The sequence below is a fragment of the Leuresthes tenuis genome, unplaced genomic scaffold, assembly GCF_036924035.1.
Source record: "Leuresthes tenuis unplaced genomic scaffold, fLeuTen1.0.hap1 SCAF_9, whole genome shotgun sequence".
Taxonomy (NCBI): Eukaryota; Metazoa; Chordata; class Actinopteri; order Atheriniformes; family Atherinopsidae; genus Leuresthes; species Leuresthes tenuis.
This window is the reverse complement of record NW_027325363.1, coordinates 15,218,858-15,241,512: the sequence shown is the minus strand read 5'-3', so window position 1 is coordinate 15,241,512 and position 22,655 is coordinate 15,218,858. Positions and strand designations below refer to the sequence as shown.

Genomic DNA, 22,655 nt, shown 5'->3' with positions numbered 1-22,655 from the left:
ACTATCAGTGATAACACGTCAGCCCCATCCATCATCCTAAACTGCAGTTGGGACACCTAGATGGCGTGTAATGTATTTCTTAATGCCACATACTCTGTATGCTTCTTCATAATTCACAGCTGTTCAGCTGCTACTGAGGATGGCCCAAAAGTGCAAAACACCGGATTAACTTTTCTACCACTTACTCTGAACCAACCCAGTCTCATAACAAAATGCGTCAATTCAAAATACAAAACTTACATTTATTTTGCCCTAGTTTTCTTTTGGCCTGTGTTTCAATAACATTACTGTCTTTGCAAAAAGAACAACTGACAAGTCCACCCAAATGAGGAGACTGAAGGGGTGGTGATGACGTAAGAGGGAAGACTTTCAACCTTGCTAGCAAAAGTTTGTGTCTTGCCTGCCATCGCTATGTTTTTAGACTTGGTTTCATTTGTCTGAGTTTAATTTCCTTATAACTGACTGTGTGGTGGTTAGCATTGTTGCCTCACAGCAATTTAATTGGTGACTCTAAATTGTCCTTAGGAGTGAATGTGAGCTTCGTTTGTCTCTGTGTGGCCCTGCAATGGACTGGCGACCTGTCCAGGGTGTACCTGCCCCTCGCCCAATGACACCTGGGATAGGCTCCAGACCCCCGTGACCCTAAATCAAATTAAACGAGTATGGAAAATGGATGGATGGATGACATAATTCTTTAGTGTCATTTTGAGTATTTTTGATTTTTTCCGTCATTTTCTTTTATTATCACTTGTCAGGTTAGCTTGAGGAAAAGATCAGAGTTACAGTTCAAATAGATACGTACACGCAGTTCAATACGTTTCAAAAATGTAATCTCAGTTCTCTAACAATGCTTAATCCTTGTACCCTCACACACTTCCCAGCTTTCTTTTTAAAATAATGATTCTTTATTTTTTTATTCATTCATTATTGCCATGATTCATTAAAAGTTGGGAGAAATATTTCTATATTGTGTTCAATTCATAAAGTATCACAGGCACATGAATATGTGTTATATTATATTATATTTCACAGTAAACTATGTCAGACCTCTGAGCGGATGTTCTTCATTTAAAACCCTCATCCAAAATGATCTCATTAGCATTCGCTGGCAAATCAGTAAGACATGCGATCATCCGTGCTTATCTTTACCTCCCACACTGTTCACCACTCAGGATCAATGTGTTTGTTGCTGGCACTGGGTTGCATTTCCAAAAAAAACCCATAAAAACAAAACATAAACGATAAAAAGGCGTCTTATTAACTAAAAACATAATGAGCTGTTTCCAGCATTCAATTGCAAGGATGAACCTTCCAGATCGATAAAAAGTTTCATGTGCACTTTCTGGTTAAGCTGATTTCAAGGAATGAAACCACATCATGAACAAACATCAATTACGACAGAAATTTGTGGCTGACTTTTTCATCAAACTGTGATGTCTTTGCTGATAATAATGTCTGCTGTCCTTTTCCTGCCAAATCTGTGTTTATTTAATAAAAGCTCTGATCTCATGCCTCTTGTTATTCGAAGACTAAATAGTTATTCAGATGGTCATATTTTCTAAGCAACTCTCAAAAATCACTGCATCTTTCATTTTGCATCTTCACAGTCCTTGTTTGTGAGCCAGAAGGTCTGTTTTGGTCCACAGAGCTTGTTTGGTGATCAGCATGTTTTTCCTGTTTTGACAGCATGAATACCCAAGACCCAGGGCATGTTTTTTAGCTCCAATTTCACAGTCTTACTATGATGTCTGTGGTGCTAGAGGAAACATGGGATTTGTTGCTGTAAGTTGTCCATACAGCATTCCAACTGGACTTTGCTACTATGTGGGCTGATCATAGTACTGTGGATTTGCTGCGGTGAAACATGTCATTACCACCACGACTTACCATTATATCATTTCAATTCAACGGCATTCACAACAGCACTTTTCAATATTCGCTAGAATTCAGTCTCAAAATGCAAAAAATGTAGTTATCCAACACCGTAGGAAGTACTTTGTCAGCAGTCAAAGGCAACACAATGATATGCACTGTTTGATCTCATTGTAGGACACAGACGGATGCACAATGTATTTGGTGTTTTTACAGGTTAGTTCAGATGCAAATTTGTTAGGGTGATTAAAAGCTTTATTCTGTAGTGGAACAAAGTGATCCAATCCCTCTTACCTGCAAATGTTATGTAACAACAAAAACTAACTGTCAAGGAGTCTGGTGGGTTCAAAGGGGACGCCGCTGTGCATTATGGTTTTGGTTCTCTGTTGAAGACTGCAGGCAAAATCAAATGAAGACCACAGTCTCTTGTAGAGGTAATAAAACTTGGCCTGGCAATATTGGAAAGTGACACAATTATTTTGTTTAGGTGTATACAAAATACTTACAGAAGTTACAGTTACACAATGAATATGGACTTAAAGTACCCATAATCGGCTGTAATTTTAAGGTAGGTCATGCTAATTAAAAAACAGGGTTTAGGAATTAGCGAATGTGACTTTGCAGACATAGTCACTGCTGTGGGCACATGCAACACAAGAGCACTAGGCACAAATATACCAACATCGTGACAACAAAAAGAGAAAGATCTGTGCTGTTACAACACATCAAAAAATATTCCAAAAGATAGACCACTCCCAATTAGATTAGATCAGAAGAAAACTTTATTGTCATTGAGCAGAGGGGAGAGAAAAGCAGTTAGAGAACTACATCCCGCTAAGGGGTAGTGAATGATTGAGCATGCCATCATTAATATAATTCTAATTACACTTGTGCATTTCATGCTTTGATAAATCTTAATTCTTTCAGGTGAATGTGTGCAATAATTAACGTTAATATTGATTTTGAAAAAAAAAAAATGCTAAAATTAAATCATTTCAGACCAGCTTTGTTATCAAGTGCACATTTCAATAAACATATCATCATGGAAAACATTGGAGAATTATCTAAAAAACGTGCAAGCGAACAAAAAGCTTTGCTGATCAAAGATTGACATGTATTTATATTTTATATCCAAAAAATGTTTGAACTTTAAGACTGAGTTTATATGACTTTTTATGTTAAACTAGAGTGAATATGACCCCAGCTTCTGTTCATCTTAAACAGATTTGGCCAATTCCAATTCTGGAAATAAGTGTCTGTGTCTATATCCATCTCCCTTCAATGTGAGATGGTTGTGGTATGAGTTGGAGTTATTTGATAAAGTATTATATCATTTGATATGACAACCACATGTATAATCAAGATTTTCCAAAGTTTTGTTCTGATCGACACAACTTCACTCACCCACAGGGGGATATTAGATCATTGAGGTAGTAAAAGCAATATGCTTCAGCCATGTGTGATCCTAAGGGAGAAAAGGATAATATGGAAAATGAATGACAGACTTTACACACATAATGGCAGATACTGCAATAGATCAGTGGCAAATTTTTCTAAGAGAAAAAATATTCAGGATGCTCAGCTGTAAGAACAATTCCACGTACCCCTATATTTCACTTTGATATAGTTCCCTCTCAGTCACTGGGAATACTGCAAAGCTACTACACGCTGTAGTGTTTGAAAGATTTGTTCAGATACGACTGAGCAGACAGTTTAGCAGACACTAGTTTATGATACACCCCATGCGCAATGGGGTGCATCATATAATAATTTATTAAATAATGGCAAACTACCAGTTTACCAGTCACGAAACCACGTGGTCTGAAATACCAGTAAATGTCTGATCAAGACGAAGGAGAGAAAAATATGTAGGCCTATATTCATCCATCATATCTCAAAAGCACATTCCCTCACATCTGTCCACCGCTCAGCAGTGGGAAGACAGCCCACACAAAATCAGTGGACTGACCCTGTGGAATGGCCTGTGATGTATGAGAAAAGCATTGCTGCAATCTGTGGATACGTTCCTGTGTGTCTTAAAATTTGATGTACAGACTAAATTGCTTCCAGACAAACATTTCATAGGTGAAAGAAGACCTGGCACGAGACAACAGTTCCCACCCTCTCAGAAACCTTATTATTGGCCTTGAGTGCTTATTTTTTCATTCACACCTCTCAATAATATCAATATATCACTGTGTCAAGGAGAAGTACAATGCTGTCGCAGCTAAGACAAATGCAAAACTGCATCATGAAATACCTCAGTGAGTTCACAGGATTTCTTTATTTCCCAAGACCCCTTTTTGTCCTGATAATAGAAGGATCATTTATGATAAAATATATCACACAAGCCAGTGTTTATGAAGAAGTTTTGACCATGCTGACACATTCAAAATAAAAGGGTGTCTCCTTATGTTACTGAAATATGGTTGATCAGTTTCATCAACTCCAATACCACTTCTTTTGTTTAAATTAAATATTGCATGACTCTGAACTTAAGTGTCAGAGTTTTTACTGTGTCACCCACTCTGCCTTCATAAATAACTGCTCATTTCCTCAGTTATTACAACATATGAATAAGGTCAGCAGGCTTTCTGTGAGTTGCAGTGCACATTTTAACATGTGTGTAAAGCTGTTTTTAAATTCCAGACCTAAATTAAGACACATGCAGGGAGGAAACAGTAGAGAGGATGTATTTGAGAGGTGAGAGTCATTGAATCCCTCCACTGAATTTGATGCCGGAAAGATGTTAAGCTTCCAGCAATTTTGTTGTATATTTTCTGTGTGCTGGGGATTATTACTGTTTTGCATGACCCAGTTTTGGCCAAACTTTAGTTGATGGACAGATGGCCTCCAATTTAACTCTAGAATTCCATGATATACAGAGGAGTTTATGGTGGACTGATTGACTGCAAGGTGCCCAGGTCGTGTGGCTGCAAAACAAGACCAAATCATTAGCCCACCACCGTGCTTATGCTGATATGCTGTGTTTGGTTTTCTCTAAATATGTCGTTGTGCATTATTGCCAAACACCTCCACTTTGAGCTTGTCTGTCCAAAGGACATTGTTCCAGCAGAGTTGTGGTTTGTTCAGATTCACTTTGTAAAGCTAAGCTATGCTGCCATGTTCTATTTAGAGAGAAGAGGCTTTCTCCTACAACCCTTCCAAACAATTCATACTTGTTCAGTCTTTTTCTAATTTAACTGTCATGCACTTTAACATTTAAGATGCTCCGTGAGGCCTGTAGAGTCTGAGAGTGGCTCGGGGGTTTTCTGCAGTTTCTCTCAGCATTGCACGGTCTGAGCTTGGGGTGAACTTGCTGGGACGTCCACTCCTGGGAAAAGTGACAACTGTCTTGAATGTTATCCAGTTTTAATAATCTTTCTTCAATACACTTTGGAAATGATCTTATAACTCTTTCCAGATTGATGGGCAACAACAATTGCTTCTCTGAGATTATTGCTGATATCTTTCCTTCTTGGCATTGTGTTAACACACCTGAATGCTCCAGACCAGCAAACTGACAAAGCTTCTGCTTTAACAGATGTGCTCACACTTAAATCAGTTAAACGCATTTGATTAGCAGCACTTTGCTGCTACTTAACCCTCCGAATTCCTATGGCAGCAGTAAGGGTGTATTTAGTTTTTTACATGTTGCTTCTGTGTTTTGGCTCTGTTTTTGTTAAATAAGTAATGACACACTATAATACGCCATGTTGTTTGGTTCTGCTGGAGGTTTTTTCTGTTAAAGAGGAAGATTGATATAATTTGGTGTTTTATGAATAAAATTAAACTTAATTTATTTGAAAGAGGGTGTACTCTTTTTTTTTTTTTTTTTACCAGATTGTATATCATGTTACTTTTTTTATATAGCACCAAATGTTTTCAGTGAGTAACAGGTCTTGGCTGCAGGCAGCAAGTTTATTATCTAGACTTTTTACTACAGAAGTCTGTTGTAAAACATGGAGAATGTGGTTTGGCATTGTCCTGCTAATAAGCAAGATCCAACCCCCCCAAAAAACATCTGTAAGGCAGCGTACAATGCTTTAAACCATCTCTTTATTTTTCAGCATTAATGTTGACTGCACTGATGTGCAAATAACCACAGCCATGGGCTCTAACCAACCCAAATAACTTAATGGTTGCTGGAGTTTGAACCGTTTGCTAATAACATCACGGCCCCTTTTCTCTGTAGCCCAAAGAATGCAGCATCCAGGATTTCCAAGAAGAACTTGAACTTTCCAAGACTTTGTTCCCTGCGTTACACTTTATATAAAGCATGTTCCTGGCATTGAAATTAAATATTAGCAGATCTGTTTCAAAAGGAAATCTTTTTTTTGTTTTTTTTTGTTTTTAACATTTGATATGTTATCTTTGAGCAAAAACATGGGGTTTAAATATTTTGCATATCATTGCATTCTGTTTGTAGGAACTCTTTGCCCAGCATCCCAGTTCCATTAGAAACAGAGGTGGACCTAATTTAACACTGAATCTGGAGCACGTAAGAACAAAAAAAACAAATGAAAGTATATGTTGAAGATGTAGACGACATGTCTTGCTTGATTTCATAGTTTAAAAGAGTTAGGTGCCTGATGAGAGCTGTGGGATTAAGAAAACATGGTACCCCGGGACATAAAAGGGGATCAATAAGACAAATTTTAAGAATTTGCCATTCTTTCACAGTGGTTTGCCCACCAATACTTTATCACTCCAGAGCAGTTAAGATTGTCAGGGGTCATTTGCTTATCTGTATTATATTGTTTTGATATAAACATAGACTCATTCCTGGATATCAATCTACTTATAGTAGACATCCTAAATGCTTTAGTGCCACTGTGTATACGCGTTGAGCTGCATTCACTCACTGCAGTGGCCAGAAAAAGATAAGCTTAAAGACGGTAAACAAAATGTCTCAAGTATTTTCTCACATATCCAACGGTATTTGCTGGAGAGCTCTCACCAGCATGCATGTCTGTTATGAAGCCAAAAATAATAAGCGGAAGGACAGGGAAACTGCAGTGACAGCCGGTTAGATAATTTGGCTTTAAGATATTCAATTTACAGAAGATCCACCCCATATATGAGCAGGGGTAAAGGGCTTAAAGAGTTTGTTTTTCATTTCTCTAAATTCCTTGATAAATGGCATCCATGCTTTTCTGGTGCATTAGGAGAGGATTCATATCAGCTGCTTTCACAGCTGCTCTTCTTGAAGCCTTGGTTTGAAAAAATTCATTGTTACAAAAGGCTAAATCTGTGAAATCAGGACCAGCATGCTTGGAAGAGAGCAGAATCTAGGCAGCTATTCAAAGACTCACATTACAAAATGTTGTGCAAATGACATACATCATACAGTCAGGTCACGTTTTTAAAACAAAAGACACAATAGAGGAATGAAGCCTAAGATTTTGAAGGATTTTTTTATCCATACTTCCAGACATGTGTTCTATTTTCTCAAACTTTAATGGTAGAACAACATCTTTCTTGCCTACTGTGCAAAGGTCAGAGAGACCTCTGAAAGGGCCAAGATCAGTATTTCAGAAAAAGCCCACTCTTCAACTTAGAAAGAAGACCTTTTTTCGTGGCTGCCAAGCCAATCACATGCTCTGAGGGTTGCACAGTTGTCCATGAGATGGAAACGTTTTCATGTGTAGAAAAGCTACAAAGAGCTCTTTGAGTTAGGTTTCTTCTGGTAAATTACTTCTTGTAAGCCCAAGAATGGACTTTAATGCTTGACTTAAAAGCCAACATTACAAGAAAAAGGCTGTAGAAGAAATCACAGCTGATTTGGTAAATGACCTGCAAATAGGTGAGCTGTATAATGGGAAAGTCTGTTAGGCCAGAAAGCCATAAAAAGATCTCATGACTGACATATCAGTAACTGACTTGAGGTGGTTTAACAGCATTATATAATTACATAGCCAATGTTGAGCAAATAACTTGCACTAAGGATGCTTTTTGATGAGGATATTCAGTACTTGAGGTGCTCACTTAAAAACATGGACTTTCTTTTCTGCAAAACAAAACTCTGCAAATATTTGAACAGGCACAAAATGGATCAAATGTTCAGCTGACATTTCAACAAGACTCCACAAAACACCTTTTTCTATACCAGCAAATGAGTACCTTATATGTACAGCTGGAGCAGAGAAACTGGAGCTCTTTGTTTCAAAGCTGATCTCACTTCTTCCATTAATAAAATGCACCCTTTGTGAAACTATTCCATGTCCCACTAAATTTGTCAGAAATGCAGATCAGGCCGCTCAAATTAAAAGTGACATTATAAGAACTATACTAAGGCACTCTGATCTGAAGCATTACTAAGTGTTACAGAGATGTTTATTGCTGATGATGAGGGGTCAGTTTAATTAAATGCGCACACAAACAATACGTCAAAATGTTGAATGTATGGTGTATGGTGGTGTGGGTTGAGAAAATGGATGGATGGAATGTTGTTAGGCCCCGTGGTAGACGGGCTACCTGTCTGAGGTGTACCTGCCTCTTGTCCAACAGCAGCTGGGAAACGCTCCAGTCCCTGCAACCCTGACTTGGTTTAAGTGGGATTACAAAATGAACAAATGTTGGTTTAACTAATTAAACAGTGTGTATGGGAGCAAGTTAAGTAAAAGTTTCCTACCCAAAATGAACCACCTTGACAAACTTCCAATCGAAAGGAGTAAATTTTGTTGGATACAGTCTTTCTGTAAATTCCCAGACATATCCACATTTTGCCTTTTGTTATTCAAAAATGTTTCATGGAGCAAACACTCCCTTATGATTCATGTCTTTGAACTTAAAACAAATCTCTCCATAGTTTCTGAATTCCATTGGTTGTAAAGTTGCCAAGTAGGCTTTAGCAATGTGGTCCCCATTAGCTTCATAGTCACTCTGTCAAATGATAAATCAGTCTCAACTGTACTGAATTCCTCCTTCGTTGCAACCCCATCACCCCCCTCAATCATTCGCGTGCAGCCGGATCATGCAGTAGTGACATGCTCTTCCTAAAGGCCTTGATGACACAGAAGCTCATCCCTTTCCTATAGTATGTTAAACCTATCTTCAGCCTATAAAAATGTCTGAACTTTATTCCCATATGAGAGGCAATGTCTTCTCTTCGGTGTTTGGATTGCATTTGAGTTATATGTCAGCTTTGAGTACAGTACATGCAGCCACACCACCTGTTACACAATATAAAGTACACTTCTTCAGAGGTGACTGGACAAAATTAGCTGATCATGTCTGGTGAGATTTGATATTTCATGATGTGAATGTCAGCATCTGAAATGCTCTGAAAATTCATTTCAATCTGCAATCTGTCATGCAAACACCATCTTTCTGCACCACTCACAGTCGTGTGTGAACCTTACATTGAGGATGCTGTAATACTGTATATTTCACACTGTCTTTGCATTTCGGAGCCTTCTGCCTTTGTTTTCCTTCACTCTTTGGACCAGAAAAAGCCAAAAATAATATGAAGCGAGACGTCTGTTGTTTGGTTAAGTGTCTGAGCTTGCTTCTCTGTATACTTCTTGTTGGATTATGGTGCCCTCAGCTGTTTCAAAGGTGTCATGTGTTTTTGGGATATACGCAACCAACATCCAGCAAATTGCACCCATACCAAATATTCTAAATTATAGTGGGACATTTTGTTTTTACTCTCACTTTTATCATTACTGATGCTCTGCAAAGTCAAGACCATGAAGCTTGCAAATCAGTGATTTTATTATGGCATAGTTTTGATTTAATAGCATTAGAATTATTACTTTAAATGTTATGATTACCTTTAATGTTGCGTGTTTTAATGATGCTGTCTTTTATACAGCTCAGAAGTATTCACATTTCCTCAATGATGGTTAAATATTCACAGAAGGAATCAATTCCACCAATATCTGCAAGAGGGATGTGAGGTAAGTAGAATTTTATTGCTGGATAAGATCCACCACAGACGTAGTCTGAGAGGAAACGGTGTGTGTGATAATTACACACATTTTAACAGCTCAAAACAGGAAAACTACAGATGTAACTAATAGAAGCTGAATTGATTGACATGTTTTCACTCAAGGGCTCTGGTGTTGTGTTGGCTCACTGGCATGGAATTTCCCAAATAAAAGAGAACCATCGTTATTTTTATAGAGTCAACATCTGTTTGCCTTGTTGAGAGAAGTTAAAATCTTCTATTAAAAGAAGTCAATTGCTGCAACTGAAAAAGTTAATTAACTCTTAATTAACTTTCACTTTTTAGCATAACCTTGTAATCCTGTCATTATATTGGCAATTTGAACTTTTGTCACGTGACATTGCACATTTGACGCGATTCGTCAGGAAAAGCCCCTGACATTTACAAATTATCATCTTTACTATATCTACTGTGCAGGGTATTTTGGTGTGTTTACATGTGTCACCCTTTATACAAATTAATTCCATAATTGCATGCAGTAGTATTTAATTAGTTCATCTGTCAGCACATGTGTATGTTAAACACTGGGGTGTTAGTAAAATATCAGTGAAAAAAGAAACCATTTAAACTCTACATTTAATCAAAGAACAAAATAATATAAAAATAATATAATAATATAATATAAAAATTTAAATCAAAGATTTTTTTTTATATACTGGCCAGTTTACACTTAAACACAATCATGCAGCAGAGAGAAACTCAGAAACAGTAGGAGTAAAGAGGGAGACACTGTAGTGGTTGATATCCAACAGTTTTCAAGAATTTATCAACTCTCTTGAATTTGTTTCAAGTGTAATTCAGTTCAGTTGCAGGAACCAACTGTATTACCTGGCAATTGCAAAATCATGTCTGAATTTAAAGCAGAGCCAAATATCTTCGCCGATCAATATTGTTTATTTAGGTTTCTCTAAATGTTTAAATGAGATTGCATGTTAAGAGATTGCTAAATCTCTAAATTACTTCCAGTTTTGTGGTGTAAACCCAAAGTGACGAACCCCTTCCTGTGAAAGGCTGCCGCCTCCTCTCAGGATGCATATGCGGCTGCGGTGCTCCGCCGCCACCTGGTGGTCAGATGCGGTAACTGCTTTTGCTCCTTGAGCTCAGTTGAAGATGGCGACCGGAGTCCTTCAGAGAGTCCGTGGAAGCTTGGGTCCGGCTCAAAGCAGGGCCCACTCGGTTGGACAACTCGTAGTCTGGGTCAGGTGGGCGGTCATCATCGTGGCTGTTTGGCTGTCCTTTCTGTAGCGTCTCATGTTGGCTGTTGTGTGTTTTTTTCTGTTGTTTTTTTCTTACTGTGGCTACGACGAGCCTGGCAAAGCTAGCCTGTTCACTGTTAGCCAGCCCTGTTTGGCCTTGAGTTTTACCACAGTCACAAGCTGCACTTTACATTTAATTTACCCCGAGATGTTTATAGTAAAATCTGCATGTGTTTGTTGGTAATAGTGAAAGAACTCGAGTTTCTGTCATCTTTTGTTGGTGAGCATCTCTCAGATGCTCAAGGTCAGTTTGTTACTTTATGTAGCTTTACTGAAAAATATCACACCCCTGTTTCTATCTATCAAACAGAGTTCGGGTCTTATCGATGCTTAAGAATGCTGTTTTTCATATGCCACAGTATCCCGCAGTCCAGACGTGTTGTAATATTACAAAGTGTATAAAACAAGTCATTTCCGCGTGTTTGTGTTGATCTGGTAGATCAACACAAACACGTAAGAAGGGAGAAGGGGAGTCTGCGATGAGCATTTCCATCCATTAGCTGTTCAACCTGCCTCGTCTGTGTTTGCAGGGGATTTGCAACGTCCAGCAGCAAAGACCGAGAGGACAGCTGGTTCAAGTCTCTGTTTGTGAGGAAAGTTGATCCCAGAAAAGATGCACACTCCAACTTACTGACCAAAAATGAGGAAAGTAACCTCTACAAAATTCAGTGTAAGTCACACAAACACAAGCTTCTCAGCATTGAAATTTGTGACCTGATATAATAACAATAATAATATTGTTCTTTTCAGTCCACAATGTCAAGCCAGAGTGCCTGGATGCATACAACAAACTCTGGTGAGTTTCATCTCTTGTTACAGTCGATATGTGCACGGTGTCAGAGCTTGTAGTGTAGTGGGAGTAGGAGGAGTGTTTGACCAGGACACCAAAGAAATAGTTCAGAGCGGTCTATTTCTGTGAGGCGACTGACAGGCCAGCATAACTACACTCCTGCTTTGCTCATACCTAAAATGACTGAAGACTCGCAACATAAGATAGAAGACACACGATCAGGTTGTTGTTTAGGAATGAGTTTGAGCTTTTAATTGTCAGATGTAGGTGTGTGGCGTTTGGTTCAGTTTGGTTTCTCATTCATCACAGTGAGGATGTTTTGCCCTCCATCCACGCTGATAAGTACTATCCCTGTGAGCTGGTGGGAACCTGGAATACCTGGTATGGAGAACAAGACCAGGCTGGTACGATTACTAATATCGACACGCAGACATTTCTACAGTTCAACAAGTCTGTGGTGTGCAATCACAAGGGATGTGATACCGCTTATTTACTTACATGCAGTTAAATGACAGAGATCTGGTTATTTTTCCATTTTGAGAAAAAAACAAAAGCAATTCCTCCCATCAATTCCTTTGCTCATCCAGTATTGCTCTACCATGTGGTCATCTTTCTGTCCGTTTATGTAAACGTATGATACGTTACTTCTCCAGTTCATTTGTGGCGCTACAGAGGTGGATACCCAGCTCTGACAGAGGTGATGAACAAGCTCAGGCAGAACAAGGTGAGGATGATTCACGTGCATCTCACTGGTGTTGCTCCTGCTCATCACGAGCGTTCCAGTTGAAGTAAAGTGTATTGATCGCGTCTGTTTGACGGCAGGAGTTTACAGCTTACAGGAAGGAGCGGGGAAAGATGCTGCTGTCCCGCAGGAATCAGCTTCTGCTAGAGTTCACTTTCTGGAATGAACCTGTGCCCCGCGAGGGCCCAAACATCTACGAGCTCAGGTCCTACCAGCTCAGGGTGAGTAGCACGGCGGCAGCAGTCTCGGCGCTCCGTTTTTTCCATAACGCACAAAGCTCTCAGAGTAATTATTACAAGAGATCACATGGTGGATTTCTGTGGCACTTTAACTGTGGAAAAATAACTGGCGGCAAAAATGTTGGATTATAAGGATTAAATGATGTGGTTTAGTTGCTCCAAATTCAACACAGATCTCCTTAAAATGTCCGTCTCCTGTTGGTTCAGCGTGTCCAGTCATTGCGGCACTGACGTAAATGCCCCAGTCATAATGTTTAATGTTAAAACAGTGTTACATAAATGGCTGTTTATGCACCTCACACACACATACACGTGCACTATAAAGTGCTAATGATGTCTGAGCAGATCTGCCACAGGATTTGCTGCTTCGGGGCTCAATAAAACAACAATTGTTACAGAAATGGACAGCATTTGGCTGCCATTTCTGTAACAATTGTTGTTTTATTGCCATTTTTTTTGTAACATGATAAAATGCAACTCTTATAAAACTGCCGCGTGTACATGTGGAATGATCAGGTGTGTCGACTGGCCAGGTGATGATGAGCCATCATCATTTGTACAAGCCTTTTTTTTTTTTTTTTTTCCCACTGATTCACTTTTTAAACAATATTTGGACACTCAGGAACCCAGGAATGTGGCTCTACTTTAACCTGTTCGAACTGCCGCAGCAGATGACGCCATCTCCTGCAGATTAAATAGTTCTTTTTAACCTTGAAGGCCAAACTGCCACTTGATCAGTGCTCCGTGTGATGAATGCTAGCGATTATTCCTCATAGCCTCGTAGCTATGATTATATCTGACGAGCAGCATGGCGTTTGTTGTCCCGAGCACCAGCAGAATGATTGAAGAAGCCATTGGGTGTAGTTGTTCTTGCAGCTTATCTTCACAATGACAAAATACCTGCATTACGTTCTTCACATTTATTTGTGTTAATATGTTTAATCTGGAAAGAAGAAGTTTGGAAAGCTCACTGTGATATGTGTTTTACTGTAATAAAGTGTATTGTGTTTTTTTTCATTCGTGCAGGCAGGAACCATGATCGAGTGGGGTAATTACTGGTAAGGCAGCCTGGATTCATTTGACTCGCTGAACTGTAGTTACAGAACAGTTGCGCTACATGAAACCTCCCTCGTCACACTGTCATTAATAAGAGTTATTCCACTGAGGCCCTTTTATTTGAAGCTCATGCCCCCTTTGCCAAGACTTAAAGTCGCACGAAGCAGTGTGTATGCAGGAAATATGCGTAATAGAGTCATTTGAATGTGGAAGCATACACTGCATGGGCTGGTGGAGCCAACAGATCAGCATTTATTACTGCAGCACATTAGATTATGATGGATTAACACAAAGACTTTCCATACGTGCGTTTCTTTGTGCTGGGCTCATCGTGCTTGTCGCCCATATTTTCGAGCTATTACAAACTTCTTTTGATTACATATGACAACATGTCTTTGGCTGCAAAAGATGTTTCCAAAGCAAATCAAACTGTCAGCTGAGCGTGTGGACGATTTTGTACACAAGTATAACTTAATACCCATGGCTTATGTGTTGTTGCTTTTCTGCTGTGAGGCCTCGTGCTTCACCCTTGCCATAAACGGCACGGATGTCATTTTGAATAATCAGAGGTGGAAAAAACAAGACAAGTTGATTTTGTTTCTTCCCCAATTTTTTTCGTTTCTGCTCGCTTTAAGCAGCTGTCACTTGAACAGTCCCCCGTAGCCGTGCAAATAACGTCTCCAAAGCTATTTGAGGCTATTTCAGTGTGATTTATGCAGCTTAAAGTTCAACTTTCAAGTTACCACAACATGTACAAGTGAGACTTCACCGTTTTGTTGACACAAAGCACACATACAAGACAATGGAGAAAAACGTATTATTGAGTTTGTCTGAGCAAAACCAGAGCGTAAAATCAAGCTTCTCAAAAAAAACATACTTACATCCCCAGATAATATGGTTGTCTGGGTTTATGATGCTCTCAACTAGACCCTAATTGACCCCTCGGTCCTCTGCACAGGCTCCAAAGTTCCATCCTGAGACAACGTCTGTGCTGTGAACTCAGCTGCACTCACACGTACGATGATGTCCCACAGAGGAAGTTAGTCAGCAGAATGTCTTTTTTCTCTCTCAGACCACAGCGCCGTGGCACTGGACGCACTTTGGTCAATAACTTGATTCTGCTCCCGTGCACTTGGACATACAACAGTGGTCGAGTTAGAGGGCCAGGTCGAGCTGTATCTGTAGCTCGACTTAGCTGTGCACACAGCAGCACTGAGTGATTAGTTTGGGGTAAACACAGAGAATCTAAAACATCCTCTTCAAATCATCTTTGACTCCTAAATATGTGCGTAGTGGGTCAAAGATGTAGAACTCTTTCTTTGAAGACTGTTCTTGTTATACTGGATGAACTCCAAAGTTAGTTCGGCTTGTTTTGTGACTGAAGTTGTTTTTTTTTTGTCTTCAGGGCCAGAGCCATCCGATACCGCCAGCACAACAGCGAGGCTGTGGGAGGGTTTTTCTCACAAATCGGTAACCTTTACATGGTCCATCACCTCTGGGGTACGTTCAAGTCACACAGATCGTCAGAATTTCGATAATTATTGTCATACCGACTCAGTTGTTGCTCAGCACAGGCGGCAGTTTTGATGACTGATTTTTAAGTAGTTTAATGAGCAAGAATGCCAAAGAAAATGCGCCACTTTCTTAGATTTGGGGTTTTCTTCACTGTAAACTGAATTTGACTTTTGAGAGTTTGGAGAAAAAATCACAATCTCAAGCTGCACAGGCTTCGGATTAGGAAAGTTTGACGGGAGCCACAGTGTTGGAAGAAGTTTTAAATGCTCGCTTAGGGTTGTTTTTTTCCTTTTTCTAAAAAAAAAAAAGCACATAATGACAGATGAAAAACACATTTTTCTTAATGATTTAATGAATAGCTGATATTAAACTGAGAAAAATGATCAGACTTAAAGAAACGTAGCCAATACTGATTTACTTGTATGAATAATTCCAACTTTCCAAACAGGTCTCTCCATTTCTCTTTCATATGGACAAGGCACCTATTTGTTCTTCTTCCATGATGTGTCTTCAGTTAGAGAGCCCTACATCTTCCACCATTAATTACAGCCACGTGTAACTTGGGCCTCCACTTCATGCCCTAACAATACTGAGCCTGGTTTATTCACTCAAAGCCAATTAATTAAAAGTTCCTGATATTTTTCACAATTGACTCTTTGTGCTGTGGACTGGGATAGTTTGTGGCGTCTCTTAGTTCTCCGGAGCGCTTCAGTTCTTTTGGCTCATAGTTTAGTCGTCCAGCTGACAGCTGTGGTGTTTCAGTTTGTTCTCGCTGCTCTCGTGGCGTTAAGAGACACTTTTGGGTTTTTTTGGGTTTTTTTTTTGGTGGCTGCCAAAATGAAGCCGAAAGAGGAGAACATTACGGCTCAGAATTGATTAGATAAATGCTAACTTATGTCAGTGTGTGCAAGTGTTTTCTGAAATGTTCACAGCAGCTCCACTTGGAGTGATTTATTTTTTAAAGGACAAGTGGCATCTTTAAAGCTTTAACAAGCAAACCAGAACGGTTATTAGCCTGATAATTGAAGATGGCTTACCCTTTTGCTTGTTTTACTTGGTGGCAGCTTACAAAGACCTTCAGTCCCGAGAAGAGACGAGGAACGCTGCTTGGCAGCAGGAGGGCTGGCACGAGGCGGTGTATTACACAGGTGAGCAACATAAATCAACTTTAAGTGGAGGAAAAGTGGTCAAAAGCAAATTTTTAGGCCTTCCATTCCATTTTTATGGCTTTGCTAAGCCTTCTGAAAGTGATCATTATCAAAATGACAGTAAATCAAGCCCAAATCCTCCCTTTCCTTTCCGCCTCTCTGCAGTCCCTCTTATTCAGCACATGGATTCAAGGATCATGATCCCAACAAAGGCTTCCCCGCTGCAGTGAAATGAGAAGCCAGCTGGAAGCTGGAATCAAGTGGCATCCCTTTGAATGTTACATCCATCCAGAGAGTTGCCGTCACGGGTTCGATCTCCTGTCAGCAACACCAAACACCCCCTTCTCTTTTCTCATCGTTGCTTTATTTACTTCATGATGTCACTTGGACAGAGATGCGTGCCGTTTATCTGTAATTATAATAGTTACTGAAAGGTAGCGAGCTCTTGACCACACACATTATTTTTTGGGTTCTGAAGCAGTCTGTAAGCACCGTAAGTGGTCCGTGAGGAGAGCTCGTCTCCACTTTTGGCAGGAGAGTTACTTGAAAAAAAAAAAAAAAAAGAAGAAAAATCGAGCAGCTATATGGTTTGTTAGTGTGGGAACAGGAGGGGGGGGGGGATTACTGCTGAAGCTCACTGCTCAATGCAGTAGCCACTTATTTATTTAGTGTAAATTTAGAGTACATAGTGTTTAAAATGTGCTGAGAGAATGACACTTTGATGTAAGCCATGCCATTTCTGATGAAATAATTTATCTCTATATTGATTTAAAAAAAAAAAAAAAAAAAAAAAGAAGACAAACCCGCATTTCTGATGGTAATCATGATAAAGTACATCTACGAGGCAGATCATGTCATTTTCTATTTGCTATCATAAACGGACACTGTTTGTCCTCTAAGCTGTGTTTCCTGAACGTTCTTTTATTCTCTGTCAGAGTAATGTTCGCGTTTCACGGCGCTGTGTTTGTAACTATGGCTTCCACCTTTTCCCTGTGACGACAGCATGCCTGGTTTTAAGTCGGTTTTTTAATCCAACGATGTTTTAACGAGCCAAAAAAGAAAAGAGTCCAGTGTGACGGCGTGGAAACGCGTTCTTCATCAGTGGGCCGAGTGAAGCCGGTGGAAGGTTGACAACTATGCTGCTCTGTACTGTAATAATGAACTCATAACAGAACCACATTTATTCTGGTCTTTTTTGTTCAAAAAGGAACTGTGTTTGGAAACGGACAAGAGCACCAACAATTAAAGTGATTCAGACATCCTTTTGAGCATGTTCTCATCTTTAATGCTCCTTACAGGACTGAAGTCGCCACGCTCACTGACGAGTCGGGCCCCAGCTTTTAGTACACAACACATTTTTCACTCATTGCACAAACCATTATATAAAGGAGTCGTGCTTATCTAGAAAAGTGCAAAAACACTAAAATCTTCTGAACTCCCACACAGACAGTGTTTCATTCCTTTTGTTTTAGCATTTACTAGTATAAAAATCAATAGCATAGCATCACTATTAAGGTAAAATTGGACCCGCGTAAACGGCTTCCTTCGATGTAAAAAAAATCTATCGGGAGTCTACGGGAAAGTGTGCGACGGGTAAAACAACTGGTGGCACACCTTTGGGTGCAAATATAAAATGTTAAATTAGTAACAGTAATCTTCTAGCGTCTTTAAATCTTCTCCAGTTCCTTTAGCAGCTCCTCGAAGCTCGTCACGTACCATGAACTCCGCTCCTTAACCTGCGGCCTCGCGACGTTCCCGCCAAATCCAATGAAAGCGCTCTGAGGGGGGGGGAAAGAGAGCATTTCGTTACCGCTGCGATCGCACGAGCCGCTCTTTTAAGAACACGTATGAACATCTACCCCAAAGACTAAAAGGTGAACACTTACAGCCGGAGGGCAGGCCTCCAGATCAGTGGCTCCGTCTCCGATCATCACCACAGTCTTGAAGCCGTACTGCTCCTTCAGGGTGCTGATCACTTTTCCTTTGCCGCCGCTCTCAGCTGTGGGCTGAGTCTCGTCAAAGCCAGCGTACTCTCCTAGAATTCAATGTAGACTTGAAGCGGGCCGACCCGAAAAACCTCGGACACAATGAAGGGGAGGAGAGCAGGAGCGGCTCTTACCGTTGAAGTAGAACTTGAGCCGGTTGGCGTAGACGTGATGCAGAGGAATGCTGAGCTGAGTGGCCACGTGTTCCACGATGCAGCGGAAGCCGCCTGAAATGAGGAACACCTTTATGTTGCGCTCGTGCAGACGGTCCACGAGCTCCCTGGAGAAAGACAAAGGAACACGGGAAGTCTTTTAGGTTTTACGATGAAAAGCTTTCCATATATCGATGTTCTGAGAACATCCCCCATCTTACAATACTTAGAATTTAGTCTTACGCAGTTCCTCATCAGTGTAGTATCTTGTGAATTATTAGTGCCACATGCAGCATAAACCTGTCTAACAGATACAGTGACGGATACGTTTCTGTTCATGTTTTTATTCAGTCTCTCCTTTTTGTCAAGTAGAAGAAAAAAAATACTCAGAAGTTGTTTTTTGGAGACCACCAAGGTCATAGAATGTCATTTAAATTGATTTTAAAGTGTTTTTGTCATTCAAAAATCACTTTTTTTCATGTTGCTTTTAAGTTATTAACGTCATCTGTTCTGATCCTCGTTGTTCCCTCGTTTGCCGCTGGGTTGGATGGAAACGTCTACTGAAGATGAGAAACAGATCCAGGTTGCGTAGATATGTTTCTCTCATATTTGGAAGGTGTCTGGATCTGCGTTCTCAAGCAACCGCAAGTGTTTTGCTAAGTGTTTTTGTTACAGCTCTAGAACTGGAAACCCCGCTTTTTAAAAGATATTTGGACTTTACATTTTTTCCCAGGGATTATTTCACTTTCCTTGAATCTTCTGTGATGGGAAAGTGTTTCAACTAAGTTATCTTAGGGATTTTTATCTGTGAGATACGCATTGAACCATTTTTCAATGGGGAAAAAAAATCACCTCACGACTTGCAATGTTTTGGTTTGTTACATAACCGGTCGTGTCATCCTGTTTTGTGTGTCTAGACAAAATCTCAGATAATTTGCTGCTGCAGTAACATATGAAAACAAGAAGTCTGGGCTAGTGCCACCTCATTCAGGTTTGAGCAGATTGGTTTGCAACAAAATAAGATACTTCTAACATATTTCTGCACACATTTATGCACCTGTGTTTGTTTACTTGCTCACGTTACTCTGTAATGCAACGGAAAACGATGTGTGCTGAACTGATTTATGTTGTCAAACTCGTCGCACACTCACCTGATGCCTGGAGTCAACTGAGGCGGGTGATCTGTTATCAGTTTGTTTACTTGTTCTCTGGAGCATCGGATGATGGAAAGACGCTCAGTCAGGGCCTTCTTAAATGTCATTGATCCACCCATGGCCTTACAAGTCCTGAAATTTGTCAAAGGAACACAGGATGGCTTTACATTTGGAACGGAACCAGTAATGTGATCTCAAGTTTATGGATGAGAGCACAGGTAAATGGACGAAATGGGTTGCATGCACATAGAACACACGGCTCACACACATCTCTCTGACTGCATCGCCAACACCACAAAATTTGGCAAGCTCATCGATGCCTTCTTCTTTGATGACTGTGCTGTCCACATCAAAACAGACTGCATCCGCTCTCCTGAAGACTTCCTTTGTCTCCGCGAGGGTTGTCATCGTGCTGGGGAAAAAAGGACAAGTATTCAGCATGAAATCTACAGCAGTGTTTCCACTGGATTTACCAAGATGTCAGCTGACATGATGTTGTCACAGTGGGGAGTCATCTGAGCGATCCCGTGCTGTACTGTTGGTTTAACGTGAGGTCTGTGGTGCCCGATTTCACTAATTAACTAAGCCCTGCATGCAGTGGATGTCTTTTCTCCAGTGGAGCAGCAAAAACGTCCATTCACTGGAATACCTATGTGAAAACAGTCCTGCGTCGACGGAGCTCATCTCAAATAAAAACACGTGCCCCAGTCGTCGGCGTATGCCAGGGAAGTGTTACATAAGGCATTGTGCCTAAACAAACTATATGAGAGGCTGGGGCTGGATGTATGGACACCCTCTGCCCATGTTGCATCACCCCAAGGCAGGCTACAGAAGACAAAAGATGGGCACTACCCCCACACGAAAAACGAATACAATGACAAACAAGCCGCCTCTAAAAAGTTACAGCAAAAAACTGGACGCATTGAGCAACAATTTCCTAGATTTTTACGCCTGGATTAACCGACAGCGGAATTCTACTTGTACGTTGATGTAACAACCGTAAACCACTCACGCTACAAGATCAGGCTCATGTCTTCACAATATATACTTAAAATGTGCAAGTTGTCCTTTCTTTACTCACCGGTAAATGGAAAGTTGATAAGGCACTTACAGCAGTTTCACTGTGAGCAGACCGCAGTGCTCTCGATGGCTTCACCGACGAGGAAGAGAGGAGCTGAGCAGCGGACCAATCAGAGCGAAGCCGACGAGGGCCCGCCCACTATCCTCTGACCCGCTTCCTAACGGATACTAACGGTTAGGATGTCAACTTGTCAACATCACAAACGTTTGTAGGGTCACAAATAGATAAAGTTCCCATAAAAAAGGCACAAAGTGGCCAGAAAGTTACTTAAAATCATAAAGGAGTTAAATGCCCATGAGTAATTACAATAATCTATGTCCTGTTGATAAAATAAAGTCATTTGAATTTTATAATTTCACAGCTAGGCTATTTGACACTAGCAGGTCCAGAGATATCCACTTCTGCTGTATGCCCCCTCCCTCTGCAAAAATTGTGTATTCCCAAGGCGCTAACTATCTCCATTGCATTGTGAAAACAACCATTCCACTCCCCCCCTTCTGCGGTTGCTGCCTATTATGACAAAGGCCAAACTGCTGTTTGAATGAGCAGAAAATTCTCCAACTTTGTGGTGGAACCACACAATGCCATCTTTCGCCTTCTCTGTGGATCCAGGTGTTATGCCCACATCTGCAACTTTTTGTTTTTTAATTACAAGGGGCGGTTGACATGTGTTGTGTCTTCCTCCTCATCTGACATGGCCTCTGTGTCTGAACTGTCCTGCTCAATCACATACTTGACCACCCGTCTCCTTGAGCGACTTTGGAGCAGTCGCATCCTCATCACTTGATGAATCTGTGACAACGTTGTCATTCTGAAATGCGAGGTCCACATCTCCATCATCAAATTCACAGTCCGACATGCTCTGTAGAATTGCTAAAGCCTCCTGAGCTCCGATCCTTCTTGGTTGCCTTGGTTATGAGATTGTGAAGTCTGGGTCTGCGTTCCAGGCATTCCCTGTTTATGGTTGCTTCTCGCCTACAACATTCACACCTTTTACGACCTTCCCCTCCCTCCCTTCATCGAATCATAATTGTATGATGCCCATTGAGTCTTACAAAAGGGCACATGAGCTATAATCAAACCCATGTAGTCAACTTGAAAGAGGCTCTTTCTCAGGTAACACAATTTGTCTTGTGCCCTTGTCAAATCCCACCACGGTTTCTGTTGCAAATCTTATGTTGGATAAATGGCTAATATTTTGGTTATCTGCCTTTGGTATGTGCCAGTGATTCTTACAAAAGAGCACATCAGAGTTGCTGGCTTGCAGAATATCCTGTGTGTGGGGGTGGGGTTGCTGGCAAGGACACAGCTCAATAATTAGGCTTTTTACACAACAGTGGGAGGCAGATAGTGGTGTGTTAGACTTATTCACACATTTGGGGGGAATTTCATTGCAGACTAAAGTCTGCACTTTGGGGCTTCTAGTGTTGAATACACCATTTACTGCTTTGGCTTCAATATATTTCAGAGCGAAATATTTACATTTTTATCCCATGAGATTAATCTTACAGCTGCATTTTCTGAATTTTGTTTGTTTTTGAGAAAGTTACCTTGAAGAGAAGTTTCAGCAAGGTTTTTGGACTGCATATACAGAAGATTGTCTTTCGTAATACCTGTATAAATCCTTCATAAATTTAAGAAACGCTCTATATTCCCATATCTTTCTTAGGAAACATTTCCTGGGTGTTTCCTGAACTTCATCAGGTTTCAC

General features: G+C 40.4%; 2 protein-coding genes across 3 annotated transcripts; one reads left to right on the top strand and one right to left on the bottom strand.

Moving 5' to 3' along the window:
- The first annotated feature begins 10,913 nt into the window (after positions 1-10,913).
- Positions 10,914-17,833, top strand: LOC140314355 (protein NipSnap homolog 2-like). 2 transcript variants are annotated; one of them, XR_011917138.1, is made up of 11 exons: positions 10,914-11,028; positions 11,613-11,752; positions 11,833-11,878; positions 12,182-12,276; positions 12,526-12,596; positions 12,695-12,835; positions 13,880-13,911; positions 15,315-15,409; positions 16,489-16,572; positions 16,738-17,052; positions 17,110-17,833. XR_011917138.1 is itself a non-coding variant. In XM_072392519.1 (10 exons), exons 1-10 carry the CDS (start codon positions 10,937-10,939, stop codon positions 16,800-16,802), a joined length of 861 nt encoding a protein of 286 aa, XP_072248620.1. In that variant the 5' UTR covers positions 10,914-10,936; the 3' UTR covers positions 16,803-17,833. The 2 variants fall into 2 exon arrangements, 1 of the variants encoding a protein (XP_072248620.1); XM_072392519.1 differs by having other exon boundaries at positions 16,738-17,833.
- psph (phosphoserine phosphatase) lies at positions 17,328-21,038 on the bottom strand. The gene is made up of 6 exons (XM_072392520.1): positions 20,945-21,038; positions 20,132-20,275; positions 19,861-19,995; positions 18,692-18,837; positions 18,459-18,607; positions 17,328-18,350 (listed from the first exon to the last, which is right to left on the bottom strand). The coding sequence occupies exons 2-6, from the start codon at positions 20,269-20,271 to the stop codon at positions 18,240-18,242; spliced, it is 681 nt and encodes a 226-aa protein (XP_072248621.1). The 5' UTR covers positions 20,272-20,275; positions 20,945-21,038; the 3' UTR covers positions 17,328-18,239.
- Positions 21,039-22,655: the final 1,617 nt, after the last annotated feature.

Bases quoted from the DNA above. Each gene is read 5' to 3' on its own strand.
- LOC140314355 (XM_072392519.1), top strand. From the start codon at position 10,937: ATGGCGACCGGAGTCCTTCAGAGAGTCCGTGGAAGCTTGGGTCCGGCT. The intron at 12,597-12,694 runs GTGAGGATGATT...GTTTGACGGCAG, and splicing joins ACAAGCTCAGGCAGAACAAG to GAGTTTACAGCTTACAGGAA. The intron at 15,410-16,488 runs GTACGTTCAAGT...ACTTGGTGGCAG, and splicing joins CATGGTCCATCACCTCTGGG to CTTACAAAGACCTTCAGTCC.
- psph (XM_072392520.1), bottom strand. From the start codon at position 20,271: ATGACAACCCTCGCGGAGACAAAGGAAGTCTTCAGGAGAGCGGATGCA. The intron at 19,996-20,131 runs GTGTGTGAGCCG...GACAAATTTCAG, and splicing joins GGCGATGCAGTCAGAGAGAT to GACTTGTAAGGCCATGGGTG. The intron at 18,838-19,860 runs GTGAGTGTGCGA...GTCTTTCTCCAG, and splicing joins CAGTTGACTCCAGGCATCAG to GGAGCTCGTGGACCGTCTGC.